The 13,500-nt window shown below is 43.4% G+C and overlaps 1 protein-coding gene and 1 pseudogene across 1 annotated transcript in view; both read left to right on the top strand.

The window, feature by feature from the left end:
• The window catches only part of LOC147024729 (uncharacterized), a 74,378-nt gene that overhangs the window by 11,687 nt on the left and 49,191 nt on the right, over positions 1-13,500 (top strand). Inside the window, exons 2-3 of the mRNA XM_085887043.1 lie at positions 2,746-2,790; positions 2,979-3,102. Coding sequence (XP_085743169.1) covers positions 2,746-2,790; positions 2,979-3,102 — 169 coding nt within the window. The remainder of the gene's footprint in view (positions 1-2,745; positions 2,791-2,978; positions 3,103-13,500) is intronic.
• Positions 4,689-5,579, top strand: LOC147024730 (uncharacterized; annotated as a pseudogene).

Genomic DNA, 13,500 nt, shown 5'->3' with positions numbered 1-13,500 from the left:
AATCCAACTTTCAAGCCAGGGTTCTTCTCTTTGAATTTCTGAAACAGTTCCTTGAGATTGTTTAGTACCAGGCGCTTTTGAATTTTGTCTTTTCCATGTTCATTCCTGACCACCACACAGTCCTTTTTTCCCAGCATTATTCGGCTGACTTCATCACTTCGGTAAAATTTGATTACGGCAGATTTCACGTCGTCAGGCAATATTTTACCCTGTTTGGGATTTGGAGACGATAGCATACCATTTTATTTCTCTAAATTTTTGGCTTGCACAGCCATTCTTTGGGAGCAACTGAATTCACTCATCATCCCTATGATGCTCATATTCCTAGCAAATATTGTCAGTATACATATTTGCTCTGAACGGCTCGAAACAACGTATTTTTCGTTCAGGCTTTTGATCACCTCTGGCATGCAGTTTTCATCACATTTTCACGCTGTATTTTGTGTTTTCTCCGCAGTGCTTGGTCCAGCAACTAGTTCTAATTTCTTTCGCACAGAATCTTCCACTTTACTTCGCCTTTCAGGAACGTACCCTGGGTTCCTTTCTGCCTTTCGTTTGTCGAATGGGCTTTCGCCTATCGTCGATAACGACTGGTACTAGTATGAGTACTGGAATAGGTCAACTTCTGCTTCTCGCTCAAAAACCTCCTCTGTCGAAATAGATTCTGCAATGCCTTCGATAGTACCTTCTGATGATAATTTCGAACTGGTCGAAGATGATTCTTCAATATGCTCTAGTGACAACTGAGAGTTTTTTTTTCTGCACAAAGTACAAAGTCTGTCATATTTTTTCACCTTTGAAGAAAATTTCATCAACATATCAATTGACACATTGCGAAGATCTTTTCGTTGTTTCGTTTTATGGCAGCTGAACGGATCGCAACAGTATTTTCGGAACTCCTTTCTATCTTCAGTTGCCATGCTTAATGTAAAATATGCAAAAACTGAGATTAGCCCATTTATAACTTAATTCGATGGTGGTTATAGAAAAAATGTACACTTAAAAATCAATAGACACAATCGGCAGAATAATTTTTCGCAAATGATGAAATATATATATATATATATATATATATATATATATATATATATATATATATATATATATATATTTGTCAATTTCAGACATAAAGTCGCCTGCCAGCAGGTGACGTCATTGGAACGATGACGGCAAACGTCGCCCAATGTCGAATCAAGAATTAGTGATATGTGGACCCTGAACAATAAAACCATCATCACACTTGAACCCATTGAGATCCCATTTTCATTTATGCTGAGGTGTTGGAGTATATGAAGGGGGTATTCTCACACGAAAAAAGCGGGATCATCGGTTTGGCTGGGGGGCGGGGGCCCAAGGTCAAAAGGCGCCACAAACTATAACTTTTTGAATTACTTTTTCGGAGTGATTTTACTTTACGCAATTCGAATGATTTGGCTTTTACGAGCATTTTGATACCAAGATCATCCAAATCGGACCACTACAACCTGTGATATGGCCACTGGAAGATTGTGGGTCAACCGGGGGCCTCCAAATTTGGGGGGGGGCCCTAAAATGGGCCCCGATGGGCCCCCAGGTCTGAAAATTGACACACTGTTTTACCCTGGATACAAACACTTGTACAAAAAAGAGTGAAATCTGAGACGATGTGTCAAAATTTCGCTGAAAAATGTGTACACTTGACATGGAACGCCCCGATGGCAAAGGTTATGCTGGGTGTTTTGCCATTACCCTTCCAGCAGTATCATGGCAAGAACTTGGGGAATTTGTTCAAGGTCAGGGTACCTGTTTTTGTCTACTCTTTCTGACGGACACTGGGATCTTCGTGAAAGTATTCGTGAGAGACTGCACACTCCATAAAGCAATGTCCTGCCTGTGATGTCCTCGTTTATAATTTGTGAAAAATTACTTTCACCAGATTTGAAACCTTGTAGTTGAAATCTTTCATTTCTGTTGCTTTTTAATTTTTTTTTTAACCACATGCGAAGCAGAAAGCAGGGTTAGGCAATTAGTTTGGTCTCTGTCTGTCTGTCTACAGACATCAGTCTATGATTGAGGAACTACTTGATTTCAATTGAATGTTCCATTTCAAACTCGAATTTCATGAAATTCATCAAACTCGGATCATGAAGCAGAACACGAACCTGCAGCTTTGCAGTATCTTGGCTCTGAATTTGTCAAATTGTATGGAATATTATCCCGATCGCTCATGTGCAGAGAGGAGTAAGATTAAAATTTTTTCGTGTGTCTCCTGTCTGGCAGTCAAACAAAATTGAAAATCATTCAAAACAGGAAACTTACTGTTTTTAGGGATGTCATGAAGGACACAAACAACAGGCATGAAAAACTAATGTAACTTGTTAAATAAGGTGGTGTAAAAGACACTGCATCAAGAGCGGTAAACTTTTTTCTTCGACGGCCTTTAAAATCTTTATTTATTTCAATCGAATTATATACTTGGATAACACAAATCAACTTCTTGGCACTTTTAAAAAACCTCCAGTTTAGGAGGTTTTTTAGCTTTACTTGAACAAAATATTATGCCATCTCAACCAATCAAATTTGCCTCTCGCGCTCTCAGCGTTGGGGAACATTGAGATATTGACAAAATTGCAGCTCATAGGAAATATCGATTGTGCTTGGAAACATAAAGCAAGAGTTGAAAAGACCCATCACATGTCCTTTTTCTCAAGACTGCTTGGGTTAACGCGTTTCATGAACTCGGTTTTTTTTTTCATTTTTTGGCAGCATGCTGGAGTGTGATAGATCGATGGCCAATCAAGAAAAAAACAGGTGAGACTTTGTGCATGAATGCTCTATTCTTTGTGCCAATCAAAAGCAAGATTGTATTTGATTTCTGTGAAAGAATGTATTCTCGAGCAAGGAGGACTAGAACCACTCGCTCCTTATCTGCCACCATTCTGCAGTGTCGCTACATGTGTTCAGTCAGTCGTGTTTTGCTGCTGCTGTTTATTGCGCAGGGTGGCGCAATCAGATCGTGTCACCCAACGCTGTCAAGAGTCTGAGCGCCGTTGTCAGACCATTCAGATGGCCAAGGAATATGCTCTTACATCTACAAGGGTCTTCTTTTCTCAACCTTACAAGGTAAGAAATGTACCTGTTTACTATTTATATTCAAGGTGGGAGGGAGCATGATATTGCAGGAGCATTAGGTTGTTTGGGGGGTGGGTTAGTGTGGAAACCATCATCACTTAAGGATGATAACTGAAACCAGAAGACATGTTATAAGGTGCAAGAATTGTGCATATGTTTGTGAGGTGTGTACATTCAGCTTCCCTGGTTGAAATTTCAGCGTTTGGCAAATTTCAACTGATGACCCCACCAACCAGCATATTGTGTGATTTAAAAATAACTCTCCTAATAATAATTAATAAACTTCTGAAAATTTGGTGGATGCATCTATTTCCTCATTGGTTCATCATTTGAGGATGTAAATTCGTTTTGTGGGATTTATAGGATTTTACATGATATGTTTTCTGCATCATCAGCCATCTCGGTTATTGTTGTTGGCAAATTCTGACAAGCCATGGATGATGTGTGTTCAGCATTTCTTTCATCAAAGGAAATTCTTGTTTGAAATGGTGTATTGTAAATAAATGTATGCCTTACTTGACATTGTGAAAAAGTCACAACAGGCTGAAGGATGTTTTCACATAATTAACTTTTTATACAAAGCTCAGTGTGGTGATAAGTGTGTGGTTTTTATACATAAGCTCAGCGAAGAGTGTGGTGACAGAGAGTAGAGCTCAACACATTGAAAGTGGGCCAGTGAAGGCAACACATAGATGCAGCAAAGGGATAGATGAACAGTAGGAGAGAAAAGAAAACACAGCAACCTACAATTTGGAGGTTGTTGTTATTTCAGTATTTTATTGTGCAGGGATGCCAGTTTTTGCTACATGTGATTTCAGTTAGCTATTTGGTGCTGCAAAGTACTGCTCGAGAACATCTCTCAACTCTCATCTTTCTTTTAAGTTGTTTCAGAAAACATGGGGCTGAAATCTAATATTTTGTTACGGATTCGCCTCCGGAAAGGGTCTCAAGGGGAGTTCAAGGACCCACTTCCCGGCCGACAACCTTAAAGCTGATGAACCGCAGATAAGGCTGTGGTGCGACGAGTTACTAAGCAACCACAGACGCCGTCTGAGATGCTTAATTTAGGTAGGGTCCAATGTCCAAATCCCACTTTACCTTCCTGGCAAATGAATCACCCCAGATAAGGACTGTGCTTCCCAGCACTCCACTCCTATTCATCAGCGATACCATAAATGTAAAGTTGGCTCTGGCTGACCACAACAAAACTGTGGGGCTGAACTCCTTGTCACTATCCACACACTATGTTTGACAAAAAATGGAAGATAACAATCGGACAGTTTGGAAAACGGTTTATAGAGTTCAACAAGGAGAATGTATTTATAAGCAGCGTCACAGAAGAAAGCTCTTATCCATTGCACAAAAGCCCAGTCTTAGTCAGTCACTTCATCACAGTTTCAACAACACAGGCACCTCATTCATTACAGGGAAACAAAGTGGAGACAGAAGAGTAGGAGAGAGAGGGGGGGGGGGTGGGTGGGAAGAGTGAGGATATATATATATATATATATATATATATATATATATATATATATATATATATATATATATATATATATATATATATATATCTCACGATGGTCGGCAAAACGGAGCGATCCTTACATAAGAGCATTGCCTTTGCTGAAAAAGTGAAACATGTCCCCATCAAACCACATGAGACCATGCTATCTTTCGACGTCTTCTCGTTATTCACCAAAGTGTCCATAGCCTTGGCGATCGAGGTGGCGAATCGGCGGTTGATGGAGGATGATCAGTGGAAACAGGCTGCGGGTGCCTTAAGCCCGATGGACGTGTGTGACATGCTCTCTGTTTGCCACTCTTCCATGTACTTTGTCTTTGGCGAAGTGTATTACAAACAAGTTTTTGGCACCACTATGGGCTCGCCGGTATCGGCCATCATCGCCAATATAGTGATGGAGGATTTGGAAGAGTGTATAATTCTGTCCCTACCAATACAGCCAAGTGTGTGGTTCCATTGTGTGGATGACACTTTCATCATCTATCCCACTGACACCATGGATTCCATGCATGAGGGCATCAATAAAACCTTTTCATCGATCAATTTCACCCTTGAATAGGAGAAGAATGGAGCCCTTCCATTACTAGACGCATTTGTAACAAGGGACCCCAAAGGAACCCTGAAAGTCACAGTGTACAGAAAGCCCACACACACCGACCGTGACCTCAACTTTGATTCCTGTCATCCATTGGAGCACAAAAGATTGGTGGTACACAGCCTGTCAAAAAGAGCACATGAGATACCATCCACCATCGAAGACAAGATGAGAGAGGTGAACCATCTTCAAAAGGGTTTGAGGACTAACGGTTACTCGGACAGCTTGCTACAAAAAGGAGAATTATCCTACATGGCCCACACAACAGGCTCAGACCAAAAGAACAACCCAGGGGGTTTTGTGTTCTTTCTTTTATACCAGGTGTATCGCAGAGGGTTGGCAGAGTATTGAAAATGGCAGGAGTCAGGGTAAGTTTAAAACAGGTGTTCACTCTCAAGAAAGCCCTTTTGAGGGTAAAGGACAAGTTACCGATGAAGGACAGGGCAGGGGTGGTGTACGCAATATCCTGTGATTGTCGAGCCGAGTATGTGGGAGAGACAGGGAGGCCCATAGACCAGCGTATTGCTGAACACTGTAAGGCCTTTGAGTGCAATTATCCAAAAAGGTCTGCCATTCCCAAACATGGGCTCAAGGCAGAACACACATGTATGGGATCGGGCTCGACTCCGAACAGCACCAGATGACGGATTCTGGAGGCTTGGCATGCAGAGGAAATGGTCACATCGATCACGCAGGAGGTGGTGGATTTACCTTTTGCGTTTGGACCTCTCTTGCATAAACGTACCGGGGAATTCCGGACATTGCATGGGGACTTCACATAGTATGCCACCTGGCTGTTCCGTCAGGACTAACCCCCCCCTCCCCCAAACCTCCCACCCCTCATCTCTTTTTCCACACAGGGCTACATTTGCCCATTATAATGATACTGTTGTGAATTTACTTGTTGCATGCATTCAACGGCATGCTTGATGATTCCTGATCGTGTTTACTTGCAATGAGAGTGACTGACTATTTTCTGATGTTATTACTTGGCAAAATTTTTTTTTGCCAAGTGTGTTAGTCTTATTATTATTATTATTATTATTTTTTTTTCTTAATACATTGTCGAGGCTTGTATGAGAGCGAAAAGAAAACACAGAGCAAAAGGGGGGGGGCAGGAGACAAGAGGGGCGGGAGAGGGAAGGACAAAACGGTGGGGAACAAAGACATGAGGAGATCTGTGGAAGGAAGAGGGATGGGGTGGGGAACACGGGGTAGACAAGATGGACACCACAGGGACTTTCAGGTCATTACACGACAGGGAACTTTCGGGAAGGAAAGCAGTGAATTTGAAGGAGGGCGTTTGGGGTGGATTAATGGGGGTAGAAAAGATCGTGGTTTTGGATGGTGGAAGATAAGAGTTGGTGGTGAACAGCTGTTTTGAAGACCTGGAGGGAAGAGTAGGATTGAAGAGAGTGTGGGAGTTTATTCCAAAGGTGGGGAAAAAGAGGAATGAAAGGGTGAAGGTGAGCAGTGATTCATAATTTTGGTAGTTTTACCAGAAGGAGGTAGCTGGCATACCTTAAGTGCCCTGCGGAAATATGGGGGGGGGGGGACATATCACAGACAGAGCAGGGGTGGGGGCGAGACCGGAGAGGAGGTGGTCGAAGACAGAAAGACCACCGAACTGCCTGCGGTGAGAGAGTGAGAGGTCCAAAGACTTAGCCTTACCGTGGGAGATACCAATGATCTGAAATGCCTTGGTTTCAACAGCGTGAAGCCGATTAAAGTGAGAGATGGGAGCACCAGCCCAGAGTGGAGAGCAGTACTCCATCAGGCTGCAGATGAAAGCTTTGTATGTGGTCAGGAGCTCAGGTGGGTTGTGGAAGGACTTTGCACGACAGAGGATGCCCAGACAGCGACTGGCTTTGGAGGCCAGCTTAGAGATGTGGCTTTCCCAGGAAATATCATGGCAGATAGTGAGACCCAGAAGCTTGAATGAAAGGACTTCTTCAAGAGGATTGTTGAGAAAGTAGATCGGGAAGTTTACCAGACGGTCCTTTCGGAGAGAGATAGTGAGAGTGTGAGATTTGTCAGGATTGAAAGACATGTTCCACGTGTTGGACCAGTTTGTGATTTTATCCAGATCTTCAGAGAGTGAAGAAGCTGCTGCCAGTCTGAGGGATGACAGATGGTACAGCAGAGGGTGGAGTCATCAGCAGAGCAATAAAGAGTATTTTTCAGTCTGAGAGATCATTGATGAAAAGCAGAAAAAGAACAGGGCCCAGAACACTGTCTTGAGGAACCGCAGCCTGGACAGGAAGAGGGGATGAGAGAACTCCATTTTGGGCCACACGTTGACTGTTACAGGAGAGGAAATCTGTGAGTCATGAGTGGAGATGATCTTCGATACCATAGGAAGAGAGTTTGGTGAGCAGGGCAGGGTGCCAGACCGTATCCACAGCACATGAGTTGTCTTGGGAGATGTCTCTGATTTCATGTCTGGCATTGCGGACCTCCATCCATTGTTGGGAGAGCAGAAGCAGCATATCCAGTGTAGAGTTACCTGGTCTGAATCCAAATTAATGATTAGAAATCAAGCCATTGAAGAAGAGGAAGGATTTAATGTCTGAAGCAATGATGGCTTCCATAACCTTGCTGATGATTACGAGAAGGCTGATTTGTCTGTAATTCTAGGGATCTGTTTTTCACCTTTTTATGCAGAGCGGGAATGCTTGCTGATTTCCAAGCAGATGGTAGATGATCTTGAGCAAATGAGCGGGTGAATAAAAGAGAGAGAGGGTGAGCAAGAGCAGGTTTTTAGGACACGTGGGCTGATGCCGTCTGGACTGGTTGCAGAATCTGAATCGAGGTTTGTTAGCAAGCTTTCCACCTTGTCAGGAGAAAAGGACACAGAGTCCCGCAACAGCTGGGTGTGATTGGGTAAGGTGGGTGCAGAAAGTGATGGATTTTGGACGCAAGATTTAGATGCAAACACGAGTTTAGGCATTCAGCCTTTTGAGTGCGGCGGTGCAGCCATTGAGTGCGGCAGTGTCAGCAGTGCAGCCATTTGAGGTAAGGGAGGGGATGGAGGGGGGGCATGCACAAGAAACAGATTTGATTAGATGCTACCAGGATTTGGAGGAGGGAGACAGGTTTGAGAGTTCAGATGAGATAAGAAAGATGTTGTTTTCTGGCTCTCCTGAGGGTAGATACACACTTGTTCCGAGCTTTATGGAAGGAACTGAGATTACCGTCAGTTGAGTTTGCTTTCCATGAGACAAAGGCAAGTTGTTTCAAGACAATTGCCTCACCACAAGCTTCAGTGAACCATGGGCGGGAGGAAGGGTAGGACAACTGAAGACGAGAGGGGATAAATCTGTGCATGAGAGAGAGCAAGTTTCTTTGAAAGAATTCCCAGGATGAGTTGATGTTGGAGAAAGTAGTGATGGGAGACCAGTCTGTAAGTTTGATGGCTGCTTGGAGACACTGCCAGTCAGCCTGAGTGAAACGCCAGACTCGACGGTGCTTTGGTGGTTCTTTAATAACAGCCAGAGAGATGTCTACTTTGACGAGCATTTGGTCGGATGAACCGATTGGAGCGGAGGAAGAACACCAGTTATTTTCAGGGAAATTGGTCAAAATCAGGTCCAGAAGAGATGGAGTACCGTTGGTTGAGACCCAATCAGTTGCAGAAGTCTTTTGCTGAAGTGCCATGGCAGGTGAGGGAGGTACCCACACCCAACCAACTGTCATTATGGCAATTGAAGTTACCACATATGAGGGAAAGAGATTTGGGATGAGAGGATAGAAGTTGTTCCATGTTTTCGGCGATCGAGATGCAAAAGGAGTCATCACTGTTTTGTGGATGGTACAACACACAGATAAACAAGAGGTGGGAGCGGAGGGGAAGTCGTAGCCAGAGGTATTCCTCGGTGGGGGGGGGGGTGGAAGAGTGAGGGCAGTGCATGGAGAGTGAGGAATAGAGTCTTTGATTAAGAGAGCAAGTCCTCCACCAGGACGAGGCTCAGGTCTGTCATTGCGGTGGACAGAGTAACCAAGGAGAGATACTCGGGAGTTTAAGATGTCTTGAAGGAGGAAAGTTTTGTGAAGCAGATGGTTTGTTAGTGCCAACTTGTATGGAAAGATCTGTCAGGTTTGAGCAAAGACCTTGGATGTTTGAGGTCTACAATGTTGAGGAAGAGGGAGGGGAGGAGGCTTTGGGTGCAGGGGAGGGGAGGGGAAGGGAGGACGACGGGAGAAGGTACGGAGAGTTGTTGAAAGAGTTTGGGGGATTCCAGAAGAGTTGGAGGGGAGGGCAGGTTGAGGAGGAGAAAAGGCTCGGTGGTGCTGGGTTGAGGTACATTGGGAAGTAATAAGAGAGGGGGTAGAAGGCAGTTGAAGATTGGAGGAGGTGGAGTGATGAGAGGGCAGGGGAAGGAGGCAGCTTTGTGGATGTGAGGGGGGGCAACTTTTGAGCAGTGGGAGTGGAGGGGTGATTGGAGGGAGCAGGGTAATTTGGGAGAGTTGAGGGAGAAGGGTGAGGGTGGGGGGAGTTCATGAAAAAGGTGAGAGGGAAGCTTGGAGGGGGAATAGTGTGAAGGTTGCTTTGAGAGGGAGGGGAGACGATAAGAGCAGGCATGGCCAAGTTGCAGGAGGGCGATGGGAGTGGTGGGAAGAGGGGAAATATGAGACTTGGTGGTGGTATGGTTAAGAAGGGAGAGGGCAGGAGGATTTACAAGATTTGAGGGGTTGGAAAGAGGGGGAGGTGAGATGAGAGGAAAGGAGGAGCATGTTTGTGGTGATAAGTGTCTGCAAGAGTACCACACTTTGGGACAACAGAGGAGGAGCTGATACTGAAGCAAAAGACAGTGAAGAGGTGCCAAGAGCAGAGGTAGAATGAGGGGCAAGATGAGAGGGGTAAGGAGAGGGGATAACAAGTGAGTGGTTTGGAGTTGGTAGATTTAAGTAGGTGGGGTGAATTGGCACTGAAGTTGGAAAACAAGGACGATTGATGGAACACGAACATGCATTGCAAACTGGGTTTAAACAAGGACAAATGTGTCCAAGAGCCGCGTCAGAAAGGTTTTGTCTTCACCAGAAAAGAAGAAGAAGAACAAGAACAAGAAGAAGAACAAGAAGAAGAAGAACAACGCGGAGCTCTCTTAGAGCCAGCGTTCGCAACGCGATGCGGCTAAAAAATATTTTTAGCTCAGAGATGTGACTAAAGACATTACGTGAGGGATGTAATGATGGAGAATTCAGAGAATGGAGGAAAATAAACGTTGGAACAGTTGTACTTTTTCGACATGAGATGAAGGAAAGGTCGGATTGAGAGTGGTTTATTGAAGTAGAAGAAGAGTAGTGAATTATGATACAATAATGAGAACCACACGTGTGAAAGAGGAAGATGAAGCATTATAAGAGACTGTTTTTATTATTATTATCATTATGATTATTTTTGATAAAGATTGTATAGGATTAGGTAAAGGAAAGGATGAAGAAAAATCGTGAGGTGAATGGTGAATTTGGATCGGCAAACGCAGAGGGTGGAAACAATTCCAACAGAAACACGTGGTTACGGGAGGTGTATAGTTAGAAGTGAATTTTTTTTGTTTTTGATCAGGATTGCATAAGATTAGGTAAAGGAAAGGTTGAAGTAAAATCGTGGAGGTGTATCGTGAATTTGGAACGGCAAACGCAGAGGTAAAGGATCGATGAAAAGTAACAGGAAGAAGGAGGGGTAGAGAAACACTTGGTTGCAGGAGGTGTATAGTTCGAAAGGATATGAAGAAAAAAAATTTTTTTGATGGATTTTTAAAGATTCGGTAAGATTCGGGAATGGAAGGTTGTAGAAAGAAATTGTGAAGGCAATGGTGAAAGTGGGTCGGCTCAAATAGAAGGAAGGTGGTGGTATGACAGCAGAAGGAGGAAGAAGAGTGGGTACTGATGGATGCGAGGGAAAAAGGGTTTGTTTTTTTGTTTTTTGTTATATATTTTTTAATTTTAAGACAAGAAACAGAGGGTGTAGTTGGGAGGGATAGAAGGATGGTGGTGGGAAAAGTGGAGAAAATAAGAACTGATGGTAATTGGGAGAAAATACAAATAAAATCGATCGTGCACTCTCTCCAAATCGTCTCCAAATAAAATCGATACACTCAACGGGAAAGATGGGTCGGCCCCAAGGAAACCCGATAAGACAAGATCTACAAAAACTCAGAAATAGTACAAATTTCGAAATAAAACCGAACTAGGAACACACAGTAAACATGTAAGTAACAAAATAAACAGTCAAAACGCGGCAAATGACGACCGGAAACTTAACTTTGAGAAAGTCGGCAGAGACCCCTGAGAGAGCCAGCCATTGCCTCAAAACCCGGAACCGGATGTGAGCTTTTGTCTGTCTGTTTGTCACACGATTTTTGGCCACAGCTTCCAAGTCATCCTTTTGAAAATGTTTGTATGTGTAAGTGACTTTCCAAGGACGCCAATGCTAAATTTGGGTGAAGATCCAAATCCAGATCCGGATTGAAGAATTTTTTTAAGTGATTCTTCACCATTGAGAGATAGGGCCAAAAATGATATGTAGCACAATATCTCAGGAAGTTATAGATGGATTCAACTAAACTTTGTGGACAGGTTGGGAGTGAACTTGGAAGAATTGATTCAATTTTGGTGAAGATCCGAAAACAGATCTGAATACAATAATTATTTAATTTTAACGAATTCCTCACCATTGAGAGATGGGGCAAAAAACGATATTGCATGATATATCAAAAAGTTTAGGATGGATTTGGATGAAACTTTGTCGTCATGTTGGGTGTGTGAAAAGGACTAATTGATTCGATTTTGGTGAAGATCTGAATCCTGATCCGGATTTGCGAATGTTTCAAATGATTCTTCACTGTTGAGAAATGGGGCTAAAAACGATAATACAGCACAATATCTCAAAAGGTTGTGGATGGATTCACACAAAAGTTGGTGGACAGTTTGCGTGTGTGACAGGGACTAATTGATTCGATTTTGGTGAAGATATGAATCTGGATCCGGATTAGAGAATTTTTTCAGGTGATTCTTCACCATTGAGAGATTGGGCCAAAAACTATGTATCGCATGTTTTCGCTAAAAGTTGTGGAATACGTGTGACAAAACGAGGTGGAAGAGTTGGTTAGGTGACAAGAACAAGTCGATTCGATTTTGGTTAAGGTCCGGAATCAGATCTGACCTATCAGTGGCATACAAAATGTAAACTATTCAGCCTGGCGGAGGTATGTTCTCTCAGGAGTGCCATTCTGTTTCGCCAAGTTGTCAATGAGTGACTTTTCATCTGAAATTTTGTTAGGTTTAATCTAATTGGTTTATATGAGTGTGATGTTTGCTCCTTGAATGTGTTTTGTTTTTACATTTGCTCATGGTCAGAATGCATGAGTGACGTGACGCGTGCATTGATTGGCCGTCTGGCTTGGCCCACCCCCACCTTTGTTATTTCGGTGGATGTTGTGATAATTTTCATTACCCTTGAGAAAGGCTAACGGATGCATAACATGTGCATAACAGAAAGGCTAACATGTGCTTTGCACATGTTGTTAATCGAAACTGTTGAGTCATTGTTTGTTCAATTAATGATTGGAGAATTTACCATGGAATTCGTTTATTATACTCCCAACCTCAAGTCATATATATTAGTTTGAGGCATAAGGGTTAGCCTTTTCCTCACCCGACGCAAGCCAGTGGTATAACATTGGTCCAGCCGAAAGAGAGGGGGGGGGAGAGGAGGGTATAAAATGTAATGCGCAGTGTAAGGAGAGTTGCAAATGGTGAATGTGTGAAGGAGTGCTTGGAGGAAAATGTGAAGTGTGAGATAGTAAGACAGTCTTGAAAAATATGCAAGCTTTTTGTTGATGCACTGTGCATTCAAAGGGAGCAAATTATATTTAAGGAAAGCAAGCGACAGCATAAATCAGTGTGGTCATGGCCAGCTTGTCCAGGAAATCACCGCTGCTTGATCTGTTCACCAGCCCTTCGTTGAACCGTGTTCACCAGCTCGTTCGTTCTTGCAGGTTCAGTCCATTCTCGTGTATTTCCCAGATGTGCCAGCAACTCCAATCTGCTCAAATCTCCTGACTTTTAAAGTCCAAGGAGAGGCATGACTTGGGGACTGAGCAGCCTCCTAGCTGTATTCCTGAAAGCTGCATTGGCATCTTGGAGGTCTGTCTAACGCCGTTGGAATCTGCCAGAGCTCTCTCTCTCTATTGGCCCACCCTGTATCCAGGTGATGTTCATTGGCTGCGCTCAGGATTCGCTGTGCTGCCCATGTCCATAATGTAGCATT

Source organism: Eptatretus burgeri, chromosome 6 (genome assembly GCF_056783735.1).
Source record: "Eptatretus burgeri isolate ZD-2024b chromosome 6, Ebu_testis_v1, whole genome shotgun sequence".
In the NCBI taxonomy this organism is placed as follows: Eukaryota; Metazoa; Chordata; class Myxini; order Myxiniformes; family Myxinidae; genus Eptatretus; species Eptatretus burgeri.
Note: the sequence above shows the minus strand (reverse complement) of the source record. Positions and strands in the feature narration are given on the sequence as shown.